The following is a 25497-nucleotide window of genomic DNA, read 5'->3' on the forward strand; positions in this document are numbered from 1 at the left end:
GTTTGGTCACGAACCTCGCCGGGCAATGGCAGGCACACCTTCTTGTTCTCCTTGGCAGGCTGCTCGGGTAGCAGAGGATTAGCAGAAGCGGAGCGTTTCATACTGATGGCAGCGTAGCGGTCTCTGGTTAGACCAGCGTAGGGTAGGCAGGTCCGATGGCTGTAGTCCTCCTGGCTCTGTGTCACGACTCACACAGACACACGCTCCATTTTTTATCCTCTGCCCGCGTACCTCAACGAAATCCAGGCGCCAAACCCCACGCGAGCCGCTCATTGGTCAGTTTTGGTGCCGAATGGCGCTCATGCATTGGTCCCGTTTTTGGCGCCAGGGAGCTGTTGGAGCTGCTCCACTAAACTTTACAAGCTGATGTTTTGCTCCCTGTCGCGCACATTGGTTCGTCACGTCCCTCGCTCATTGGACGTCACCAGTGCGAACTTCAACGAAATAACCGAGTGGGAAAAACACACTTAACCCAACCACCTCATTGGTCCGTTTTGCCACCAGGGAGCTGCTCCACTCAACTTTACAAGGCGATGTTTTGCCCCCTTCGCATTCATTGCCCCATCACGCGCCTCGCTCATCTCGTGCCTGCTGCCCGCCAAGACACAGCCAAAGCAACTCCCTCCTCCTCCTCCTCCCCAAAACGACACGAAACTTACGTAATATTACTACTGACGTCATTCGTGTTGTAGTTTTTTGCTACAGCTAAAAGTGTGCATCGGAGAGCTAAGCGGTTTGTGCCATTTAATATCTCGTCAAAAAATACGTCGGATGACCGCCTTCCAAATTGCACCTTAACAATTTTACCACAATGAATTGATGAAGTTGGCCGTTTCTACGTTACACGTTCCTCTATAAGTAATATGCCGTTCAGTAGCAGGAAACATGTGAAAAACATCTTTGGTCGGAAACTATTTGAAAGACAGAGCAATTTTGTCATTCTCAAGTTAAAGTAAATCCCAGTACCGGTACCTACATCAACCACCAAAACACAGATTTTTTATAAAGGAATCATTAGCCATTTGATACCATCGGCTTTCAGACTCTTTCAGTAGTACAAGGGACAGAATGTCTTTGTCCTAGTCGTATGGATCAATATTAGAAATTCACAAAGTTATAGATCTGCTATATATGAACTGGTCACTCCATACACAACGTCATTTCATGTTCAAAAACAGGACACGGTTTGTGCGGCTGCTTCGGTCCTGGTTAGCCATGGAATGGAGACAGGAATGGTCCCTTTTGGGACAGGTTTCTGAAACACATCATCGGACCCTCTTTTCGTGAATACGTTTCTTACACAAATCTACTCAATAATTAGGGCCAAAAAAGACAAAATGATTGACCGAAAGGTGAGATACATCGTCCATCTGGTTCAACATTGCCTCGGTCCGCTCTCCGGCAAATTGGTGACACCACCGGATCTTCAACAGCCAGATCGAGCATATTTTACATCGAGCCTTATGTCTTTTAAATGTCTTTTGTCATTTGAATAGTCATTAGCAGATATTCAAGACTGCCTTTCATTTTGCCTTGTTTGCTAGGTGTCGTTCTATTAGAATTCTCTCACACTACCTCGGAGAGATCATACCGGTTGTTCATATACGATTCAGAATTGCTCCAAAAATATGATTTTAAGTAATATCTAAAGTTTATAGTTATGTCTGTAATATAAAAATATAAGATTACCAGTTAATGTTCAGCGGATGGCCACGATTCAAAACCGGTATTTAAACAGCTAAATCGAGAGCTCACTATAAACCTTAAATGTGCTCGGCAATCTCACAAAACGTCATTCATTACGAAGTGTTATCAAGGACTTCGTCTTGAATTTGAATAGTTGGTCCAAAAAATTATGTAACAATTTGATTAAGCCCGAATTGTCAACGTGTTCCAGTTAAAAAATACCGTGCAATGCCAACGGTGGTTTATAATGTGTCGATCTTCTTTGAGTGGCATTTAGAAAGTTGTGAAACATGAATCAGGTGAATATCTGTATAGGATAACTTTTATGCTTATTTCAGACTGCCGTTCCAGACACCTTGAAGAGAAATGTCAAGGTCGCTGGAGATCAATAGGGTTCTTCCTGGTGCCGAGGTGTACGTATGGAGTAAATTTGGTGAACTTGGGTTAAACCGTTGTCGAGATAACATGTTTACAAGTCTTTCATAAAATTTAACTTAAATGACCCAATGACCTTGAAGGAAAAGGTCAACATTGCACAAAAACAAAAGAATTCTTCCTCAAGACAAAGGGTATGTGTGGTGTTAGTTTGGTGAATTTGGCATAAACCGCTCTGGAGATATCATGTTTGCAAGTCTTTTATAAAATCTAATTTAAATGACCCCAATGATCTTGAAGAAAAAGGTATAAAAGTCCCTGAAAATCAATAGGGTTCTTCCTCATGCCAAGGTGTAAGTTTGGTGAATTTGAGCTAAGTCGTTCCAATAATGGCTGCAAGGGGTAAAAAATTGATCCAGATGTCATGTGTAGAAATTTAAGATAGCATTAAATATGGAGAAGGGGTCTCCGTGGCCGAGTGCTCGCGGTGCACTGACCCAGGAGCCTCTCACCCATGCGGTCGCTGTGAGTTCCAGCTCATGCTGGCTTGCCCTCAACGCCGTAAGTGGGAAGGTCTGTTACCAACCTGCGTACGGTTGTGAGTTTCGTCCGGGCTCTGCCCGCTTTCCTCCCACCATAATGTTGGCCACCGTCCTATAAATGAAATATTCTTCAGTACAGCGCAAAAGACCAATCAAGAAAAAATATGGAGAATTAATGAAGAATTATTGCTGTGAAGGAAATACTTTAACTAAAATTAGAAACAGCTTGAGTTAATAACACAACAAACAAAAATAATTAGATATACTGATGTACACTGGACGGATAGCTGCGAATTATACATACATATATGTTTAATTAAAATTTCCAATGATGAACAAAATCTCACAGCTAAATATACACATGACAGCATTTAGCCAGAATAAGGCCAACAAGACCACTGATGTTCACAAATATCGCCAGACAAAATGATTATTCAAATATAAATGTTGAAATTCCGTGTGTAAAAAACAAAAACAATATTCACTCAGAGTTGTAATAAAATATTCTGCACAGGTGCACTTCCTCTCAATCAGTTGAAGAAAAAAAAACCCAGCCATTATATACAAGCATCAATGAAGGATGTCAACAAATGGACATATTTATGCACAAACATTAATGAAAAATGTTTTACCATTGAATACATTATGTTATATATGTCATTCTGACATGCATATATACATTGCAAACATACATGATTACCTTCATTATGTTTGTAAGCTGGAAGATGAATGCGTACAGGCACATAAATGCAGATTTTACAAACAAAACTTCACGTCAAAAATATAATGGGTATTGCCTGTTGCAGCACAAATACATTAAGAGCAGGGGAATGCTTTTGAAACGACAGCACATACCACACTTGTTTCAGTTGTCTTATTTACACGGAACATATCTAGGATATTACATGGCCACATATTAACAAGAGTAATATAAAAAATAAGAAAAAAACATTTTCTTATATTTCGTTCATCTAGCGGGTGATGCTATTCAGGTTTGATTGAAATTACTACCTATAATAAACTTGTATTTGTAAAAGGTTCTGATTTTTGACAGCTAGCAGGATGTTCCTTCTGAGCACAGATGTTCAAAATTTCCACTCCATGTCATAGCTGTCAATCAGCGAACTTCTCCCGCCTTCTATTGTGGTTGCCTGGCCAATTATCCAACTCAGTGTTCTCAACATGTTCATTGGCAGTCAGCGGACAGAGACCGCGTTGTTGAATCAGAACGCCTCTCATCTTTAGGATCTAGCTTGAGTTTATTCTCTATATCTTCAGCATTTTGCACAGTTGTGCCCAATATGCCTTCAATATCTTCTATTGCATCCTGTTCAGTGAAAAATAAAATATGAGGGTTGAAAGCAATATCATAGTTAGACTTTACATTACGAAAGGCAGAACTACTATTGGTTTTCAATGATGACACCTGAATGGTTCGGGAGATGTCTTAAGACGGCCATCAGAGGCCATTCTAACACTCAGTGCCGGAAGACTATGTATTTAAAGTGACATGGCCGCCCAAAATTTGGATTTTTGAGTGCGACGTCTGAACGAAGTTTTAAAATTCGTTCATAAACCATAAATCCATCACGATGAAAATGAGTATATAGCCTGTGCGAGCCCGGAGAAGTACTGCCGTTGTTCGAATCCGACACAAAAAAGGCGAGCCATTTTGCCTCATTAATATTCAACCGGAAGGACCTGAAGCATATGCGCAGCGCTGAGAAAGTTCCCTGTGATACCGACTTTCAGTCGACGAACTCGGATACTGTAAGATGGAAGTAGAGTGGCATGTGACCACCCTTTCGTGTCTAAAACAAAATGGCCGCCCAATGTTAAAGCATTGGGGAAAAGGTCACTTTTTGAGTAAGACCTAGTTGTACAAAATAACGTCACGAAAACTCTCTAATACTCAGACTATCTTGAAAGCTGAAAATCATGCAAATCCAACAGATACAAGATTGCTGACAGCGATTCAAAAATAGGCATTTTCCTATGCAATAACGCTGGGAGGACCGTTTTCTTCACCCACTACATTTGTTATACTAAGGAGATCACGTGGTCTCTAGCGTCTTACAAAATTTGCACTCACCTATCAAGCAGTAATTTTGCGACATCTTCGAACTGCGTGAGACCCTTTTCTTTCTTCAATGTACTCCACCGTTCAAACTGACCACCAATAAGAATTCTAGACTTGCTTGTCAACCGGTCGTGCTCTTTTCTAATCAGCTGTGTTTGTTTACATATGAAGTTTACCGAGCGCTGTGCGCAAGCTCCATTTCCGCTGAACTGACAGCGCCTCATTTAAATATTCTGGCAGAAAAGAGGGGTTGCATGACCTAATTCTGGTAGCCATATTGGAGTAGTGTGGCTATAGCAGTCCACATTAACAGGACATGGCTATATGGCTACCTGGATGTTGTTCTGGCAAGGTAACGACGTCACGTACAACCCCACTATTTTCAGTTTTCTAGGGAGGGGCGGGGGGTTAAGCATTCACTCAACGTACAATGCTGGGTGTGGAATTAACGAAAGCTTGTGACTTACTTCTTGAGAAAAATACGCGATACTCATGCCATTCTGTAATAACGGGAAAATACCTAATATTTGGGCGACCATGTCATTTTAATCCTTAATACGTATTCTAGTCGCGTAAGCGAACACAAATGACGATCGACCAGACAGTCGAGTCCATGAATGTGAAATGAGCTACGCCGCGATTCGCCCTCAACAGCCACTAAGGAGGTTCAATTCAGTCATTTGATATCTCGTATCGGATTTTACAGTGACGAGAGTGATTTACTTATATAATTGGTGTTTTACGCCGTACTCAAGAATATTTCACTTATAGGACGGTTGCCAGCGTGACAGGAGTGACGCCTGGTTGATAAAATCATGGCGAGACAGTGAAAGCATGTTGAGCGTTTCACAACCCCTAGTTGTGAATCAACTCTATATGTAAATACCAACGCTCAAAATTAAAAAAAAAGTAAACGTTGAAGTTTCAACACAGCATCACGTTGAAACATCCCCTCATATTATTGTGCTTTACACATATGCTAAACTTCAGTTCAATACAATGCATGCGCGTTCCTGACATTTACTACACATTTTTTTCTCTTGAATATTGTTGGACGCTGACACCATGCAGCCAAGCGAGCTAACACTGCAGAATAAAGTATAATATGAACTTACCGCCCTTTCCCTCTTTGACAGAGTAATATTAATGTGAAAATTTACACATACAAGCAGTATCATAATTTTCATGGACATCAAATTTTAGTGCGTTAACGTAAGTCCCTAGACAAAAGATGCACTTGTTGAGAAGCTATTGTTGAGATCTTCAATAAAACTTCAATGAAAGATCTTATGAACGTTAATTTTCGTTCCTCGACCTGAAAGCACTATACCACATTAAGATTCAAATGTTATCACCTTTTCGCTACAGACTCTGAACAGACATTGATACAAATGCATAATATTAATTGGTTTGGGGACCTCCTTGTCTGAGGGGGCTAGCACACCAGCAGGTACAATGACCCTGGGGTCCCACCAATGCAGTCGCTGTGAGTTCATGTTCAGCTAATGCTGGCTTCCTGACATATCTCGTCTATATCTTGAAAGGGCTAGTTACCTTGAAATTTGTTGTTCCCTGCATGTTGGGTGCTGATATCTCCTGGTGAATGACAGACATGTTCCGCGCGAATGTGGCCAGGGCACCCTGTAAATTGTCCCCTAGAGTTCTGCAACCAAGATCAATGCAAATATACCAAAAAAGCAACTGACACGTCAAAAAACGGGTAATGTTTCTTACAAATTGAGTCGATTTTACAACTTCGGAGGATTTTACAAATCCTGCCAATTATTTCACATTTTCGGAAGAGTTTACATTTGTGGTGGCAAAAGGGGCCCATGCTGGAGAAAACATTTTGCAATGCAGAGTACACATAATGAACATGCTTGTAAGTCTCTTTACAACTAACAATCTGTACATGTATACTTTAGGAGTGCGCTTACTTACAACATGCCAAGTTTTTCCCGATTAAAACTATCTACTAGGGTGAAGACTGTTCCCTGCTTCTCCTGAAAAGTAAATAATATATCTGACTGTGAGTCAATTATTCCATGCATATCAGAAAATGACAGCATCTGATAAACAATAATATCTACAAGACAAACTGCAATGTTGGAGCCCAATGTTAAAGTGGAAGAAAACATAAAAATGTTGCAAACGTCAAATGAATGGCTGTGGAAAGTTAACAGTGAATAAGGTCTTCAAGATTTTATTTAAATTTTCAAGGGTGCTAACTACCTAATTCAGTGAGAAATTCGTAAAACTGCATATTGTTGAAGTGAGGTGATACATACATACATACATATGTACGTTCAAATATTGTCCTCTAAACCAAAGTATCTGTAGATTGGCATGGTCATTCACCGATACTATTCTTTTCTAAATAAATAAAACGCCACATTTGATTTAGACCTTGAAAAACGCGCTGTTTTGAGGACAGTACAGCCCACCAGCGCAGAAGAGAGTCAGCAGGAAGGTTACATACCCAAATAGAAGAAAACCTTACGCAGATTCTAGAACATACTGCCGTAGCACACTAAAACTGCAACTACTTCGGCAAATTGGTGACAATCTCTGAAATGCCCTCATAGGATTCTTTGCTTCCAGTTCAGGGCCCAAAAAGCTCTTTATCCTAACTTATCTCAAATATAATTCTTATATCAACTATAACACTTAACTTATCTCAACTATAATGTTAAACTTATCTCGAATATAATTTTCACCCTGAAGGACTAATAAACTGCTAGTATACATGCTGTGGGTCTTTGGTAAAACTTGATAAAGGGCTGTCTTATTAAGCAAGAATGAAAGTATCAATGTATTGTTCAGAATCTTGATTTATTTATTGATTTGATTGGTATTTTATACTGCACCAGGGCCTTGAAATTATACATGTACACCCACACAGCGAATCAAATCCCACTAAGAGGGAGGAACATAATAATGCTAACAAAAAAGTCCATGTGCATCTCTTCCCAGCCCAAATACATTTGAAAAAACTTTTAGGAAAGTCAGTTGAAAGCTATACACGGAGTTTTCATGAGGTCCCCATTCCTTCTGCATAAAGGGACATGTGATGAAAAAATTCATGGAATATAACCCAAAAAAAAGTACATGAACATCACGAGAGAAGACATCCAGCTTCAGCACAATCCAGTAGGTGATGCAGGAGATACATTAACAAGAAATGCTTACCAACAAACAGAAAAGATGATCGCTATCATATAAGCCAGCCAGTTTATAAGCTGATCAACGTAAAAGTGAAACCACCCTCAAGATATACACCTAACTATGAACACAACAAATTACTCTGAAACTTTTGCTAGTACATCAACATATAGGTATATGTGTGTGTACATCATACACACTCAAACCAGCATAGGCAAAAAGCTACATGTGTAAATGGCCAATTGCCTGGTAACAGGTTGACGAACAAAAACGTAGTTTAAAACAAGCCGAAACTGACACAAATGCACCACCCATACCATGACTGTTACAAATATATGTACAGTAGTGCCCCTTATATGTACTCAACGTATAGAAGTCCTGTAACCCACAAATCCCAGAGATTCAGACATTTACCTGTATATCAAAGCCAATGCCATGTGCCCGGCACATCTGGAAGTAAACACTGTAGTGAACAACAGCCAGGTTTGTATGCAGTAGTCGAGCACTCATCACACCATAGCGGTTTGTGTTCTTGGGCGGCTGAAACCAACAACACTAACTGGATAAAATATGGATGATTGCTAGTAGTTCACTGTAAATAAAAATATGAAGATAAGAAACCACTTTTAAAGGGACTAACAATATATACCTGAAAACGGCAAAGACTGTTTATGTTCCAACAATTACATATTTTCAAAGCCACTTTCAACTCTTACTAAAATTGAATCTTGTCACAAGCTTGTCCAAATTTGCCTTGCAGAAATTGGCAGGAGGAGCTAGCCGAATCTCCCGGCTAGATTTCTTCAGCTTCCCACTGACTGGCACAAACTTCCCACTACTAAGCACAAGGTTCCTGCTAGCTAGCACAAGCTCTCCAGTTGTCAATGTTTAGCTTGTCTAAGGTGCCCAGTTTTTACCACTAGTTAGCAGAATCTCTCCAGTTGTCAATGTTTAGCTTGTCCAAGCATCTAGACTAAATTTATTCAGTCTCTGAAATGCACTAAAAATTGGATAATAACTACTGCTATGTTAATTCAGGGACTGACACTGTGATGATGAAATTGAAAATGATAAATGAACAGGGAACATTTTATCTGCATTATTATGGATATTCATGACTTTTTGATTTATTAGGTTTCCTAACCTGGATGTTAAATGCTCAAAAACACTCCAGGTTTCCTGCACCTAAACTGCAATGTCCATTATGTCATGATGGGACACTCCAAAAGGTACAACAGCATTGTTATTGAAATAACCATGCTGCATCTGCATATTTTACAGGTATAAAATGACCATTGATGGCAAACCTTCATATAATTAACCAAACAGGTGACACACTTTCATTGCTCATTATAGGCACAGCACAAGTGTCATGCCTGTCGAAGTATAGAAACGCACCTCCTCACACATTCCCTCCAAAATCCTCTTCTTCTTAGGTTTGGTCTCCTTGGGAGTGGGCACATCAAACACATGAGTTTTAGTGTTCAGAACACCTTGGCTGACAAACTCCATCAGTCTAAACATGGCCAGGCTGTCTGAGTACATCAAGCTCAGGTCAATAGCCCACAGTTTTTGTTCCATCTGGACAAACAAGAGAACAAAAATAAATAGATGTGAGTGTGGTACACAGAATTCATTTTGGCTAACCGCTATTTAGGTGTTAAACCCTGAATTGTAAATTGAATTGTTTTTTCAGTTGGTTTCATTGGACACGAAAAATCTGACCAACCCAGACTTAATTTAAAAATATCATGTTTTATACATACTGTATTTGACCTAAAGAAAAATCAACGAAAAAATGTGTTTTGAGCAGTAAATCCAGTACACGAACCTTTTAAAAAAACTTAAAAATATATTTATATGTTTAAACAGAACTCCTCAAATCAGGTAGAATGAGTAACTTAGTCTTGGTTGAAATTTTAGGTGACATGTTGTACATCATTCCCAGTTGTATGAGTCTATATACCACATTCAGAATCCCAGAGTAAAATCGTCTGATTTTTTGGAACTTGCTATTTTCAGTCTGCTGCCATAGGAACCACAAATTTGACTGAAACAGGCCCTGTTTAATTAGGAACCTAATTCACCCCAATACGAAACTGTACATATATATGAAATTTGAAACTCCTGTGTAAAATGGAATCGAAAGAAAGCAGTCAGAGATATATGTATGATTGTGAATGTAAAAAAATACAGATCTTTCAAAGTATTATTAAATGTTTGAGACAAATGTATGACAAGAGTAAATAGTTAATCCTTACAAAAATTAACAAAAAATATGACATTTGAAAATGTATAAAAGAATACCAGCAGTATTGTGGTAAATAAAACCATGACAACTGTGAAAATGGACAAATGTGAGTTGCGACACATCATCATGTATGTATCCACCAAAAATTAAAACTCTGTGTGGAAGAAAAATGAAGAAAAATGTGCAATTCTATTGTAATGCCTACAACTTCAAAACTTAATCTATGATGGGAATGTGTGTACCAAACTTGGGACCCCTGTCCTCAATAGTTTTTTTAGACATTATGTATTTAGATATTAAGAAATACACTGACAAGTGCTAATCTAACCTGCACTACAATTAGAAGTATTTACAAATCATACAAGTTTTCAAAACATACCGTCTGAGAGTCAATGAAGGTCACAAAGTCAACAGAAAAGTATCCCATAACTCCCCTTGACTTGCAGGCCATCCCAATCCTCTTGCAAGTATCATTGAGAATATCAGGTTCCACAGATGCCTGTGGTACTGAGACCCCCCAGCAAGCAAAGGGTGTCTCTGCATGTATCTGATCCCCACAGCACACCATGGTTATCTCCCCATTGGGCTCTATCAGCATGTCTACGGAGATGGCCGTCATGCTTTCTGCTGGCGGGCAAGCCTCAATCACACCACCTGTGGAATACATAAATCAAATGCCAGTACTTACCAACTGGTAGCTCTAACAGTATTTTCAAACTAGTCTATTACAGTATGATAATCAATACGGATATGCATTATGTGTAAACTAATAAGCCCTGAAGTTGACTTATCCATCTGAAAAATTGATTTCCAATTACATAAAAATAGCTGTACAACTGCAGCACACCTCAGGACGGTAAACAGCTTCAGATTACCATCTCAACAAAACTCCCTGAATGTCCTGTAGGGTAGGGTAGGGTAGGGTAGGGTAGGGTATTCCTGTAGGGTAGCAGAGTTGTCCCTCTCTACTACTATTTTTGAGGCATTACTCAGCTAAATGTAAAAAACTGAAGGACACCAGAGCCCGTCAGGGATGGGATTTACCCATTTACTTTTTACTTCACATTTTGATTCTCCATTTTCTTAACTTTCCTATCGCTTGAACAAAATTCAGAAATTTAACAAAACATAGAACTTGTGCACCAAAGCAGCTCTGTTCTCTTACCTGTATGTGTACCTCCCAATGATTTGGGCGATTAAGTTACTGGCATAATTACCTGCTTTGAACACATATTCCTCTGATCAATGAGTATAGCCTCCTGCTAACATTTGTCTATAACTTGTGCATCATTTTCAGTGCTTAAAATACTTTTAATTTTACTTTTCGGAATTATCAAGAGTAAAATACTTTAAAAAAAACGCTTTTTTTAAGCATTATGATTTTCAAATTTTTACATACAGCTTCAACTGTCCTTAAAGAAATTATCACGGTTTTACAAGGAGTACAAAGTGTGCTCCATGTAAACAAAGTGTGCTCCATGTAAACATGTTTCACACATTTGAATACATTTACATGCAAGTAGTTTCCTGAACTGGCGTTGGCATATCTGAGGTCTTCATCAGGCCTGATTGAGCAGTTCGTTAAAATGTATTACGTTCAAGTCATCTGATACGTTAAAATATTGACCAGTAAACCAAAATAAACTGGAATCATTGACACTGTCATACACAGATATTATTCTCTAGTTAAATAGCATTACAATCTTGCCATTAAGGTCAAAATTATTATACTGTCACACTATCACTGTCTATTGTAAGCATAAGTATTGCAGAGCATTGACTTCATATTGTACGGAGTTGTAAAAATCATTGTGGTGACAAAAGCCACTGGAGAGTTAGTGCACAGCTTTATCACAGGGGTCTTTGATATGCAAATCACGAACTGCATTTGGCAATCCATGTACCGTGGGTGGCAAATGAAACTCTGTGAATGGCTGAGGAAATTGGTCTTTGATATGCACATCACTACCAACGATTGGTTATCTGTGTACTATGGGTGGCCACTGCAACCCTACAACTGATCAAAAACTTCAACCAAACTGGACACGAACACTGCCACCTCGAGCATCTGAGCCCCCTCTCACAATACCTCTCCCTTATACTTCGTACAAGTGAGCTAATAAAATTACCAGGTGCAGTGCCTTATTTCATTTTCATGTTCAATGAAAAAACCTCTCTATCTTATGATGACATGTCGCGGATGTGATCAGCTGTGTGCACTTTTGAAGTTCACAGAACTTGCCAGATCTATAAATCTGTATGAGCAGAATCCAAAGTCGTGACATCTACGAGAGCTTAAATGATCTTCAGGCTTCATTAAACCATTCAGGGTTTAAACGCAACAGACAACAGCAGAGGTCTAGAAAATTCACTGAAGCTCTGAGTGAGTTTCTGACCACGGAAATGTAACAAATGCTTTTCAGTTTCTGCCAAGCAGAAACCTATTATAAATATGAACACTACATTGAGTTTCCAGAAACCTGTCAGAAACAGGATGTTACACTTTTCAATACATATCTAGGTTATTTCCACAATTCCAGAGACCTGATTGTTTCAAGCTGTGGGTTTCCTAAAGGAAATTGATCAGTGTGTGCTATTTTGTAAAAATACATATACACTTACAAATTGGAACATGAGATCTCTGTCAGACTGCTTTTTACCTTGTCCTAGGAAGGCCTCAAGAAATTTTTCCCAGGATGGGAAAAGTTTATCATTCACAGGCTTGGCAAATGTCTTCAGGATGGCTGGAATCTCAGCATGAATCTTGATGTACGCGGCTTCCTACAAAGGAGGTAATAGTAGATTTGCATGAAGATACATATATGGGAAGCTCTAGACCCATTCAGCATTTGTGTGTCAGTACTAAATGTATACACACATTACATACGTATGCCATAAGTTGCCCAAGCAACTTTTTGGAGCCGTAAACATTTTGGATGCTCAACATTCAAAATGATGCCAAACACTGGGATAAACTTGCATTCTACTACGCCTCTGACAAGAAATATGGAGGCCCAAGCACATGTAGCTCTTCGAATATCCAAGGCATCACAGTATCAAAAGAGTTTGATATTTTAAAGTGAATTCAGTACTCTGTTGTAAAGTAAACACTGCAATGGACTTTCTCATTGTCAAAGCTGAATGGGTAAAGTATATACAATAGCCTCTGTATAGCCATCCGAAGCCTTACACTTTGCAAATTACCCGCCGATGGTATAAATTACACTGAAATATGGAAGACAACATGTGCTGTATTTAAAGTTAGCCTGTTTACCTTAAATAAAAATCATCTGTAGGAAGTATGGAGACTGTGTGTTTGTTTGATTACATACATGTATGATACATATAATTCTGTCTAGCTCCGTTTAGCAAATGTTTCCTGCCAGGAAAGCAAAGGCATGTAAGCATGATCAGCATATCCCTAAGCCTCAATTGTTGCTAAAGTGATAATCCAGATAATATGGTGGACTGCACACTAGGCATGCAGGGAGAGGGAGTGAAATATGAGCAGGATGTCAGCTGTATACCACATGGCACAGATTTTCTAAAATCAGACCTTTTCTTTGAAAGGTATCATTTATGACAAATGATGGAAAAGCTACAGTTACCAGTTCAAGTTCTTTAGCTGTTACTCTGTACTGCCATCCAGCATTTCTGCGTTTAGGCTCATGTACATGTACAAAATTAAGTTACATGTAAAACCTTGTTTACAATTTGATCAAATAAAATATAACTGTAAATTTAAAACTACGTACATGTAGCATTCATAGTATCCATCTGACATGCAAGACTAGTAATCATCAGCAATACATATATTAACGTATATATACAATGTGTATATTCTTTAATGACCTTCACCACACAGAACACAGATTAACAAGACTTTATTTTTGTCTGTTCACCATAAAGTTCTAAATTACACATGCCACATCCATATCATCATCTTGTATTATGACGTGAAATTACTGTATGTGCAAGATGGCATAGCTAAGCCACAAGCAGATCATCCATATCACAACCACGTTATGGAGTGCCGAGTGATTGAGTATATATTTTATATGCACCATACTGTCAAAACCAACAGGTGTTCATTCATTTGTATCAAGGAAAACGAATTTTCAAATAAGATTAAATTACAATGTTACCAAAATTAAAACCTTCTAGACCTGGGAATAAATTCTTAAAACCCATGATTTTTACTTACATGTACTTATACCATGCCTGTGGAAACCCAGAGATGCTTACCTGTGCCCACTTCTTGTTCCACTTCTCTCCATAGCGTCTTGATTCCTTCAGTGCCCACTTATAACACCGCAGGTGGGCAGCGATGTCACAGTAGGCTATGCCACGCCCATCAAATTCATTGTCCAGTTTAAACAGCCATCGGTGAACCAGTAAGTTTTCAGTGACCAACTGAGCTAAGCACTCCTCCAACTGAGACCAGAAAAGAGTCCTTTATTTTCTTTCTTGTTTTTTTACACTGACCAAAAAATTGGTATCAAAGCTACGTGTACCTAGGAGTTTGCCTGTACCCAGCACATGAATGTGAAACTTCATCTAATATACATGTATAGAGCTATAGTTCTTCTATGTTTGGAATATTGTTTCTGACCAATAATTAAACATTAATGCTTTGGGGATTTGGGTAAGGGACTTTTACTTCCAGTTTGGTGGTGTACAGGATATTGCTTTTCAAATAAGTTCAGGACAAACACATATTATGATGACAGAAGTTGCATACATCAGTGCACCAACACACTTGTACATGTGTATGCACTGATTCATGTACACTGTAAAAACTTTGACATACATGTAAGTATCCTGTTACCTTTATATATATATATATATATATATATATATATATATATATATATATATATATATATATATATATATAATATCCTTGAGTACGGCGTAAAACACCAATCAATTAAATAAATAAAATAAATAAACACCTTTAGATATGTACTTATGTGGTTTCAAGAACAAACATGACAAAACTCACAAAATCAAATTGTTATTCTTTATAATATTACCTGCAAAAAAGCTAGATTGAATACAGTTAGTCCACAAGCATTGAATGTATTAAAATGAAAAGCACTTTCTAGTTTTATGTAATACATGGAATTTATCATCCTTACACATTAGAGAATAATAAATGCATAATTTACTCAAGACAAAATGGCAAACACCGCCACAAAATTAAACACAGGAAGCTCACCTGCTGTAAACTGTACACATCATACTCGCTGGGAGGCATGTCAGCTTTAGCACTCGAAAAGATTCGCTTACTGCCAGACTTGGTCGAGTACAGATGTGCAATATCTGGCTCAGGAGAGAGAAGAGGGACATCCAAGTGGTCAGACAGGTATAAGTCATCCTTGTGAGGAGCACCTGTCACGATGTAAGCATCCCGACCACGGATCAGGTTCTTAACACGCTTTAGGGTGCGTGGGCTGTACTTCAAGATTGTAGATAAACACATTCTATGTGCCTGTTCAAAAATAACAACTGGTTACCAAAAGAAATATATAGAGTAAAATACAGGAAAATACAGGACAAACAAACAGAATATAAGCCATATATTTTAAGCGTGTGCAAACAGTTATGGCAGAAAAGTATTTAATTTGGGCAGACAGGAGTATCCAAAATACAATTTCAGCCCAACAGACCGGGGTTCTGTGCCTGTGTGTAGGGCAGAGAAAGCTTTACAAGATTACAAATACCAAGACATGTTTTAGCCAATTTCTGGATATCAAAATTATGATATGGAGGGGGGATAAAGTGCATGTTTGTCCCTTTCCTTTAAGACAAAGGATTCGCAATTTTTCTGTATTAGGAAACAAAACTACTACATATATCCCCACCAACAACAACTTTACTAATGTGATTAGAGCAGTAATATTACTAAAAAAAAATTTTTTTTTATTTGTCTATACTTGCCATGCGTATTTGTATATTATTTTCTGCTTACTCAACTGACATTACCGTACTTATCTTCAATCCTTTCTTAATTGTGTATTATCAATTGCTAGGTGTCATTAAGTTGTTTAAAGTATACTTATGTTTTACTGTCCTCATCCTCTAATATCATTAGTATACCCTGCTGCCAGTTTTACTGACTGTTACAAGGAAAGACTGTTTATTCTAGCAACCATATAGTTTTTCAGTGTCTATAGATTACCTGCTGCTGTGAGACTCATCTCCCACACAAACACCCCCCTCCCATTCACCAACCTCACAGCCTTCTATATAATCAATCACTCTTTTCATTGGCTACATCCGCTGAACCTGCTGAACTTTCTATTGTTTGTTTGCAAAACTGAACTGTGTATATACAGGGTGGAGCAGAAGTCTGGACACATAGGCAATTTACTATATAACAATTTACAGTTTACAATAAGTGTTCGAACTGACTTCCACCTTCCCCCAAACACTTTCTTACTCGGGAGACACATGATCTTTGCAGATTTCGAAGCATAGAGTTATTCCCTCTTATGGTCTCAGTTTCTTGTGTGATGTTATCTTTTAGTGCTTGTTATGTTCTTGGTTTGTCAGCATAAACCACAACTGCCTATGGGTCCAGGCTTTTGCTCCACCCTATATATTAGCTACTTGTGTGACTTCTTACGTATGTTGAAACACTGAAACGTCAAAATATGAAAATATAGCCAAGATTCATAACTTTTCCTTAGTGTTTAATTGTTGTTACACCATGATTTAAGCCAAGTATCGCTGTGTGAAACAAATGTGTGGAGTAGTAGCAAGTGATCTGTCACTCACTGTTCAATTTTGTAATACATACAACACTGCTCGAATATATTAATTCAAGCTCTTGAGAGATTCACAAATAAATTGAACAAAACAGACATGTTGATCAATGGATATTTGCTTTCCCAGGTTCTCATTAGCATTTTTGCTCCATGAAGGACAAAATGTATAAAGTTATCAGAAATGGATGTATTGGCATTTCAAGGAAATACCAGAATGTAGGGTAGCTTTACAGTAGTTAGGCCTTAAAATACAGGTCATATACACTTACAAAGACCTGGTGGAAGCTTCACTTGTGACAACCAAAGCAATTCCACTAACTGAGCCAAACTCACAAAATAAATGACAAAAGACTACAAATTAGCATCCAGAAACATGTATCTCTCCTCATGGCCATGTAACTCCAAACACATGACACAAATGCTTAATGTTTAACCAGTGTCCAGAGTCTAACAATTAACCAACATCTATGCATAGACACCTCTACTTACAGGAAAACTCTTTATGGCTTCTGGGACAATAATACGATATCTGTCGCTGAGGTCTGATTGGTCATCCACGTTGCCAGAATCAATGGCTGTTTTAAGTCCTATCAGCTTGTTGTAATATTGCAGAGTCTCGTCATTCATTGGCACAGGGGAGATAAATATCACATCTACATTTGGATCTGAAACCGATGGACATACTCATCAGCATTTTACCTTCAACATGTAATTTGCTGGTGAAAGTATAACAATATTTAACATTATTAAATATTAACAGTATTAAATTTCTATTCCTTATGCTTGGTTAGTGCATTATTTTCTCTAGTTAGAATGCTTAACAAAAACGCCCAACGTATATTCTTGAACAGGTTTAGATACACTCTTTCTTCTACTTCTTCATCATTACTTTTTTTGAATTTACATGCTGAATATTTTCCAAAGAACCTTGTGAAGTTTCAATCATTTAAAAGCTGTAAATGAACGAAGTATGATACCGTATCATATGATAGCCATGCTGAGGGTGAACTGCCAGGAAAAATGTTCCATCACGCGCATTAACTGTGAGTAAAAAGCATCCACTCCAAATTCTGCGCACAACAAAGATGTAGTTATATTTCTGCATTTAAATAATCATTTTAATCACACCTATACAACTTTGGATTGTAATTAAAGCCTTCAGAAGTCAGAACAATGATATCTCAGTGTTCTGTCATATTACATTGTTTTCATATAACAGAAACTTGACATTTTTAAGGTCTAGATGTTTCACTTACCTTTGATGTCACAAAGACGTGACATCTGAGTGTTTTGCCTGACATTGAAGTCGTTGATGGAGTCCCGAATGCTCTGGTTAAGGCCTAATGACGGAATATGAATAATCACACGGCGTGAGTTCTTTATTCTGTCCCAGGAAGCTGACAATTTCTGAAAGCAAAAGAAGAGCACAGATATAATTTAGTAGTAAAACACTAGTCTAGACAAGCCTGTTGAAATAAATGTAAGCAAAGTCAGGCTGCGGAGTGAAAGACTCAAAGTGAGTCATGCTGTGCCAATACATAATATATGCTCTGTAATCACTGATATGCAAAATGGTCTCCATTCCTTTTAGTCAGGAAGGAGAAAAGTGATTAGTTCTAAAAGAAGACAGTGCTAGATTAAATGTATATATGCATCTTTTTATTTCTGCGATGTTGCATAACTAAGATATCACAGTTCACAGTACGCAAAATCAAAGATACTGGCATGTTATCAGTTTAAGCCAATCAGGCACAAGTTTTTTTCTATAGCCCTAGAAGGCAGCTCTTTTCACTGGCGTCACCCAAACACTGTTTCGCCCTCTAGGCATACGAGCATCAGGGGTACCAGCGTTGCCAAGAACTTTTAAGAATTCCCGATTTAAAATTGACAGATTAATACAGTGGACGTTTACATCTTCTGAAATAAATAGTGATAAATTATTTGAAGTCCTTTCTTTTAACTGTCACTGTATCTAAAATATTGGAGATTACGGTACATGACCTAAAGTTTCGCACAAAAGTTACTGTTGTTTACTTTCACATGTTCTGAGCTGGCAGCAAGACGACAGAAGTGGGTCATTAGCCTCCTGTCCCTTTCATTACCCTGCATGGCAGTTCTGGCTGCTAATCTGCGCCATTTGGGGTCAAGTCAATGACACTGAGGCGTGCATGTCTCCTGAATGGTAGGCCTTACAAGTACATCACATATCCATGAATTAAATCAAAGAAATTATCAAGTCAGGCAATCAATATTTCAAACCTTTAAATTCAAATCATTTCTCAAAGCACTGTCATGCCAAACGAGTCATGTAGATGCACAATGTACAGTGCAGGCCTGAATTTAAATAGAAAACCATTTTTTGTGTTATCTTGGGAACATGAAAATCACCTTACAGCATTATCTGTTAAACGGTTGTCTGTGTACAAATCTATTTCAGCTGCAAATGAATTTCACTAAGTTATCTGTTATCATGATCGATTTTATGATTACCGGTATGCAAATTTGCCCAGACGTGAGATACGTATTGGCAGAGACAGGTGAGATATTTATTGTTTTTATTGTTTTATAAAATTAAAGATAAATGTACAGACATGTGGAAATTCTGAGTCCTGTGATTGTAAGTGGTTTGTACCTACAAGTAGATAAAAGCAATCTGGATGACCATAATTTCATCTGAGGGAACTCGATCAATGGTAAGTTAAATATTCATGTTTACGAAATACGGTCGACCATCTTTCAAATTACACCTGAATGATTAAGAAATTTTCAGCTGCAGCTTGGCAAACACACATGTGTAGATGTCACTTTAATCGCAGGTTAACATCTGCTGGTAGGCTTAGTTTGCAGGTATGGATTTGAGGTGTGCTAAATTATCCTACAACTTTGTACATGAAGAGCTCTGCAGTTAAACTGATACTTGACATGACATTCCCACATGTGTAAAGGTCTTGAGTAGCCATGTTTCATCTCTGAGTGTTTTCTCATAAATTCGAGTAGTATAGGGAAGGAGGGTTCTGGCGCACGCCCCCCCCCCCCCCACTTGGGGCCCTCCCCATAACAAATAGAGGCCCCCAACCCCCCAGCGGAGGGTCTGGCGGCTATCGAAATTTCTTATTAGGTATACAGCGCATACAATAAATCATCATCATCATGGGATCTCCCGGTCAGGCGGTGCAGGCGCTGGAAACGTCCAACCCACCGTCCGCGGACGGCCGGCCTCTTTGGGCGAAGTTAGTCGGCACGGTGCAAGACTTGCGAGGCTACCAAGAAGTCACCCGCAGCATGTTTGAAGACGGCTGCGTCTTCAAGGAAAAGAACGACCTCGCCATCAACGTGTTTGGGGTGGGACAAGGGTGTGATCGTGCATCGTCTCAGCAAGCAGCCCAGTGGCACGCCCCGAATCAATCTGCTGCTGATAAAAGATCTCGATCGTCTCCTGTTCCAAGAAAGTAAGACACGAAATCGCAAACACTTCTGTGAGCGGTGTCTACGCGGTTACACAAGGGAGGATGTGCTCGAGGCGTATGCCGGAATGCTGTGGGATTGGCCAGACGGCGGTGAGGGTGAAAATGTCCCAAGAGGGGGGAAAACAAGTTCACCTTTCAAAACCACCACAAACACCTACCGGCTTCGTTCATCATAAATGCCGACTTCAAGGCTCTGACCAAAAAGGTTGAAGGTCCGCCGCCCAGCCCCACAGAGAGCAGCACTCAAAAGACTCAGCACCACGAGCCTTGCAGTTACTGCTATGTTGTGGTGCGTTGCGACGGCCGCACAAAACGCCCCGTGGAATACAGAGGCCCTAACGCTACGGAACACTTCCTCAGAGCTCTCCAACAGCAGAAGCAGGAAATCAAAAATGTTCTAGCCAACCCTATTGCCATGAATATGACTCCCCATGCCGGCAGGCCCACAACAACGCTGCAACCTGCCACGTGTGGGAGAAGCCTCTAGGCGCCGATTCTGTGCACGATCACTGCCATATCACCGGCAAGTGCAGAGGCGCGGCCCATAACGTATGCAGCCTAAAGTTGCGGCTGGGTCCCAAGACAGCCATACCAGTAGTCTTCCACAACCTACGGGGCTATGACGGGCACCTCCTGATGCAAGCCATAAGTAAGGCGGAGGGCCTCATTTTCTGGATCCCCAACAACACGGAAAAGTACATCTCCTTCTCGCTGGGGCAGCTCCGCTTCATCGACAGCGTTCAATTCTTACCGACTTCTCTTGACAATCTGATAAAGGCCAACAAACCTGAGGCTTTCCACATCACAGCCCGGTATGAGCCCACCGAAGAAAAACGAAAGCTACTCAGGCGCAAAGGTGTCTACCCCTATGGACTCCTGGGGGAGCTTTGACGAGTCCAGCTTCCCACCCAAACAGGCTTTCTACAGTAAGCTCAAAGTCGGAGGCATTAGCGATAAGGACTACATCCACGCTCAACAAGTATGGAAGGTATTTGACTGCACCAATCTGGGAGACTGCACAGACCTCCACTGCCGCACAGACGTGCTCCTGTTGGCAGATGTGTTTGAGGCCTTCCGGAAGACTTGTTCACGGCAGTATGGATTGGACCCTGCTCACTACTTTACGAACCCAGGTTTCTCGTGGAATGCGCTGTTCAAGAAGACCGGGGTAGAGCTGGAGCTGTTGACCGACTATGACCAACATCTCTTCATTGAGAAGGGGATGCGAGGAGGTATCTCTATGGTAAGTAAGCGACACGCCAAAGCCAATAATCCGCAGGTGGAGGGATACAACCTCGAAAGTCCAAACAGCTACATCCAATACATAGACGCCAATAATCTATATGGCTGGGCAGTTCCTTCCAACGGGCGGCTTTCAGTGGATAGGTGACGCGCAGCGTCTCGGTGAAACGATTGCTACCCACCCCCACGATAGTCCTTCTGGTTACATCCTCGAGGTCGACCTAGAGTATCCGGCCGACCTACATAACACACATAACGGCTACCCTTTAGCCCTGGAGCGTCTGGTGGTCCAGAAGGAGTGGATGTCAGACTATCAGCACGACCTTCTCGGTAAGAAAGTGCCTACCGAGGTCGAAAAGCTGGTCCCCAACCTCCGCAACAAGGAATGGTATGTCCTGCACTACCGGAACCTACAGCTGTATCTATCTCTGGGAATGCGCCTGACAAAGGTTCACCGGGCCCTGAGATTCGCCCAGAGCCCATGGATGGAACCCTATGTCAGGATGAACACCGAGCTCCGAAAAACGGCCGCGAGTAAATTCGAGAAGGACCTGTGCAAGCTAATGATCAACTCGGTCTTCGGGAAAACAATGGAGAACCTTCACAAGCGTGTGGACGTCAAGCTGGTACGCTCTGGAGAAGACGACAAGCTCCGACGCTTGATAGCCAGCCCGAGCTTCGTACGGGCAAACATATTTAATGATAACCTCGCAGCGATTCAGACCCGTCTAGTCCTAAACCGACCTATCTACGTGGGCATGAGCATTTTAGATCTCTCCAAGCACCTGATGTACGACTTCTACTACAACCACATGGGGGCCCAGTACGGAGAGCGATGCCAGCTCCTCTACACTGACACGGATAGTCTGCTACTCGAGATTCAGACTGAGGATGTTTATAGGGATACAGCTGAGAATGCAAACCTGTACGACACCTCAGATTACCCACAAGACCACCCCCTGCACAGCGTAGCAAATATGAAGGTCTTGAGAAAAATGAAGGACGAGTGCGCGGGGCAGCAGATCGCCGAAAACATTGGTCTGCGCCCCAAGATGTACTCCATTCTGGAGGCAGGTGGAGCCAACATTAAGAAGGCCAAGGGTGTGAAAAAGGGAGTTGTGGAAAAGCACATCCCCCATAAGCAGTATAAAGAGGCCCTCTTCGAGAAAAAGATCTTCCGACACGGTATGGACGTGCTGCGATCAGAGCGCCACCATATCTATGGGCAGCACCTGAATAAGGTCTCACTGTCCCCCTTCAATAGTAAGCGCTGGATCGCCGAAGATGGTGTCCACACCTTGGCTTATGGCCATAGAGATGCGCCTAATTGAAGCAGGATGGGACATCCAGGAAGCTGAGTATCGGGAGGCACTATAAGCAACTCCTTACGAACGAATTCCCGTCGCGGGCCATAAAACGTATCGTCTAGATAGTACAGCACGGGTTCATTAGGCTTTGTGACAGAGCGCCCAAGCCGATATATCTCTAGAGACCAGACAGGTTCAGTCGCGCGACGGTGGCCGCCCTCCAGCTCTCCAGGCTGGTGGAGATAATGAACGCCAACACCCTTGGGGATCTTCCGCTCATTAAGTCCAACGGGACGACCTGGATCCGTCGAGGAAGGCTTATGGGGCACCCTTTTTGCCTTGATGGCGTCTTTCGGCTTTTTACCGATCAGTCTCGTTGTCTCGTTATTCAGAGCGGCCACAACAGAGGGCAGACGAGCCACCCATTCAGTAGACCGGTGTTCGGGAGGGAAGCGCATCTCCTGGGCGTACTGATGTCCAAAGAGCCGCTCAGCCAGAGTACAGTTGAAACGCTCCACTATATCTTGGCGGACTGTGACATCATGTTTGGCCAGCAGTTGGCTCACTGCACCCATAAACTCGCGCCCAGGGTCAACTTGGAGAAGCTTTGGCCATCGAAGGGGTCCCCTCTTGTAAATGCGAGAGAGAGCATAAGCGACTTCATTGGAATCTTTAGTAGGCAGAGGTTCCGCCTCCTTGTAGCGAGAAGCGACATCAACAACTGTCAGCGCGTACTCATACAGCTTCCGGCCTCGCCGATCATGTGGTAGAAATAGAAGATCAGCTTGGTGGATGTCATTCGGCGTGGAAACATCGAACATAGGCCTCGGTATTTTTCGGAGACGAGGCAGGTATATCTGCCAGATAGCCTGCTTGTTCAGCCAGGCGCGGACCACATCTTCGGAGACTTTAGCCGCAGTGGCAAGTTTCTGGATGGCCGCGCGGCCCTTCCAGTACCCACGAGGGCTGTAGTAGATATTTGCCAGGCGAGCAGACACTTTACTAGCCATGTCATCAGGGTATTCTAGCAGCCCTCTAACAGATTTGCGACGAAAAAGATGTTAATCGTCGTGCGCAGAACAACCTCACTACTAAGATTGTGCCCGGCGAGGAGCTCGATGGCGGCACAGTCAGTTTTGATTACTTGGTGAGTTTTGCGATTCCGTAACTCACACCCCCAACCACACACATTCCCAAGATGACGAAGGTCATCTCGCGGTGTTTTTGATCTTCATTAGGCACATAGAAATCGGAGAGCTGTGGCTCTGAGCCCAGCAGCGCGTGTAAGAGTTTTGCTCGTGACCCTAGAATACTCGCGGATTGCACCGTCAACATCACGGAACGTATGGATAGCGTGGTCCTGGCGGCGGAGTTCATCATTGATCCAGTCCAAGCGCTCAGTGCGCTTTCGGGCCCATTTTTCCTGGGTGGCTTGGAGCTGCTCTACAGCGCAGTCATGCCGCCTCCACTCTTCGTCGATACCGGAACTCCTCAGCATTGAAAACATATAGCTGCTATCGCTGAAGGCCAAAGCGTTTACGAGGGCGCCGCCCATCATCATTGCTATGGAGGCCATAACTACTTGATTATATTGGGAGGAAGGAGCCCTTGTTAAATTAGCAGGTCCTTCGAAAACATGGCGAGGCCTCCATCTGCAATGACCATGCCGACGTCACGGGGTGTTAAGTCCAGCTTCGGGAGGGTTCCTTTCAGGAACATCTGGCCAAGACGAGCGTACCCAGTAGCCAGGAGAGAGACCACAGTGGCGTGGTAGACAGCGTTGACTAGCACTTTTCCGTCAATGGGTGGAGTAGACATGCTGCTCTATATAGAAAGGATCGTGATGCGTATTCAAATGGAGATTCTTTTCTTGCGGCTTAATATCTGCACGCGGTGTAATATCTGCACCTCGTCCATGTGATGTATAGCGGCTGCGCCACACGCGTAGCAATACTAGCACTGCAAGGCTGCCAACGCCTAATAACGCCTTCGTAGCTGGTGTACCTTCGTAGATTTCGGTTCCTTCACGGCCTCCTTCGGCTGTTTCTTGGTGAAATCAGCTGCGCCAAGCAAAGCAGCCTTTGCCTCGCGAAGATCGTTTTGAGCTTTTCAGCCTTGGGCTTTCTCGCTGCAGCACCCGCTCCACCCGCAGCGACTTTTTGGGGATTCTTCGCAGGGCCGTCATTCGTAGAATCCGCTGTCACCCTCTCCGCTTCCTTCGGGCCTTCCGGATTCATTGTACTCATGTTCCCTGGATCATATGGCTCATTTCTAGAGCAGCAGTGGTGTTCAAATGAGCAGTGCTCAGCAGTGGTCAGCGCCAGGGTTAGAGGTGCCAAGTACTTACCATAGCAGTAGTATAGCCAGCAGCTGGCACTGCTAAGCGGCTGTTCAACAAATGGGCCGGTGGCGAGCTGTGCCATGAGCATTGGTCGATTCTCGGTTGGGATTGGTAGGAGCCAGCTGGCCACCCTTACATATGATCTCAAGAACATACCTCCAAGACCGTTAACCATCTGCGCACCGAGCTTAGCGTCGAACCGGGAGTGCAGCCTTTCAACGTCTTCGTTGCTCATGGCGTCGATCTCAGCGGCTGTTACGTCTTTTCCCAG

General features: G+C 41.5%; 1 protein-coding gene across 2 annotated transcripts in view; it reads right to left on the reverse strand.

Annotated features, from left to right (window-relative positions):
* Nucleotides 1-2897: 2897 nt before the first annotated feature.
* Nucleotides 2898-25497, reverse strand: part of LOC135472424 (IQ domain-containing protein H-like) — a 53629-nt gene continuing 31029 nt past the window's right edge. The window contains exons 14-24 of one of the 2 annotated variants that reach the window (XM_064751920.1): nucleotides 18126-18276; nucleotides 17359-17534; nucleotides 15318-15590; nucleotides 14342-14530; nucleotides 12757-12877; nucleotides 10476-10750; nucleotides 9244-9426; nucleotides 8260-8385; nucleotides 6625-6686; nucleotides 6238-6346; nucleotides 2898-3930 (exon numbers count right to left, since the gene is read on the reverse strand). In XM_064751920.1, the coding sequence (XP_064607990.1) occupies nucleotides 3790-3930; nucleotides 6238-6346; nucleotides 6625-6686; nucleotides 8260-8385; nucleotides 9244-9426; nucleotides 10476-10750; nucleotides 12757-12877; nucleotides 14342-14530; nucleotides 15318-15590; nucleotides 17359-17534; nucleotides 18126-18276 (1806 nt within the window). In that variant the 3' untranslated portion in view covers nucleotides 2898-3789. Of the gene's footprint in view, nucleotides 3931-6237; nucleotides 6347-6620; nucleotides 6687-8259; nucleotides 8386-9243; nucleotides 9427-10475; nucleotides 10751-12756; nucleotides 12878-14341; nucleotides 14531-15317; nucleotides 15591-17358; nucleotides 17535-18125; nucleotides 18277-25497 lie in introns of those variants that run through there. The other variant, XM_064751921.1, reaches the window with a different exon arrangement.

The sequence above is a fragment of the Liolophura sinensis genome, chromosome 8, assembly GCF_032854445.1.
Source record: "Liolophura sinensis isolate JHLJ2023 chromosome 8, CUHK_Ljap_v2, whole genome shotgun sequence".
Taxonomy (NCBI): Eukaryota; Metazoa; Mollusca; class Polyplacophora; order Chitonida; family Chitonidae; genus Liolophura; species Liolophura sinensis.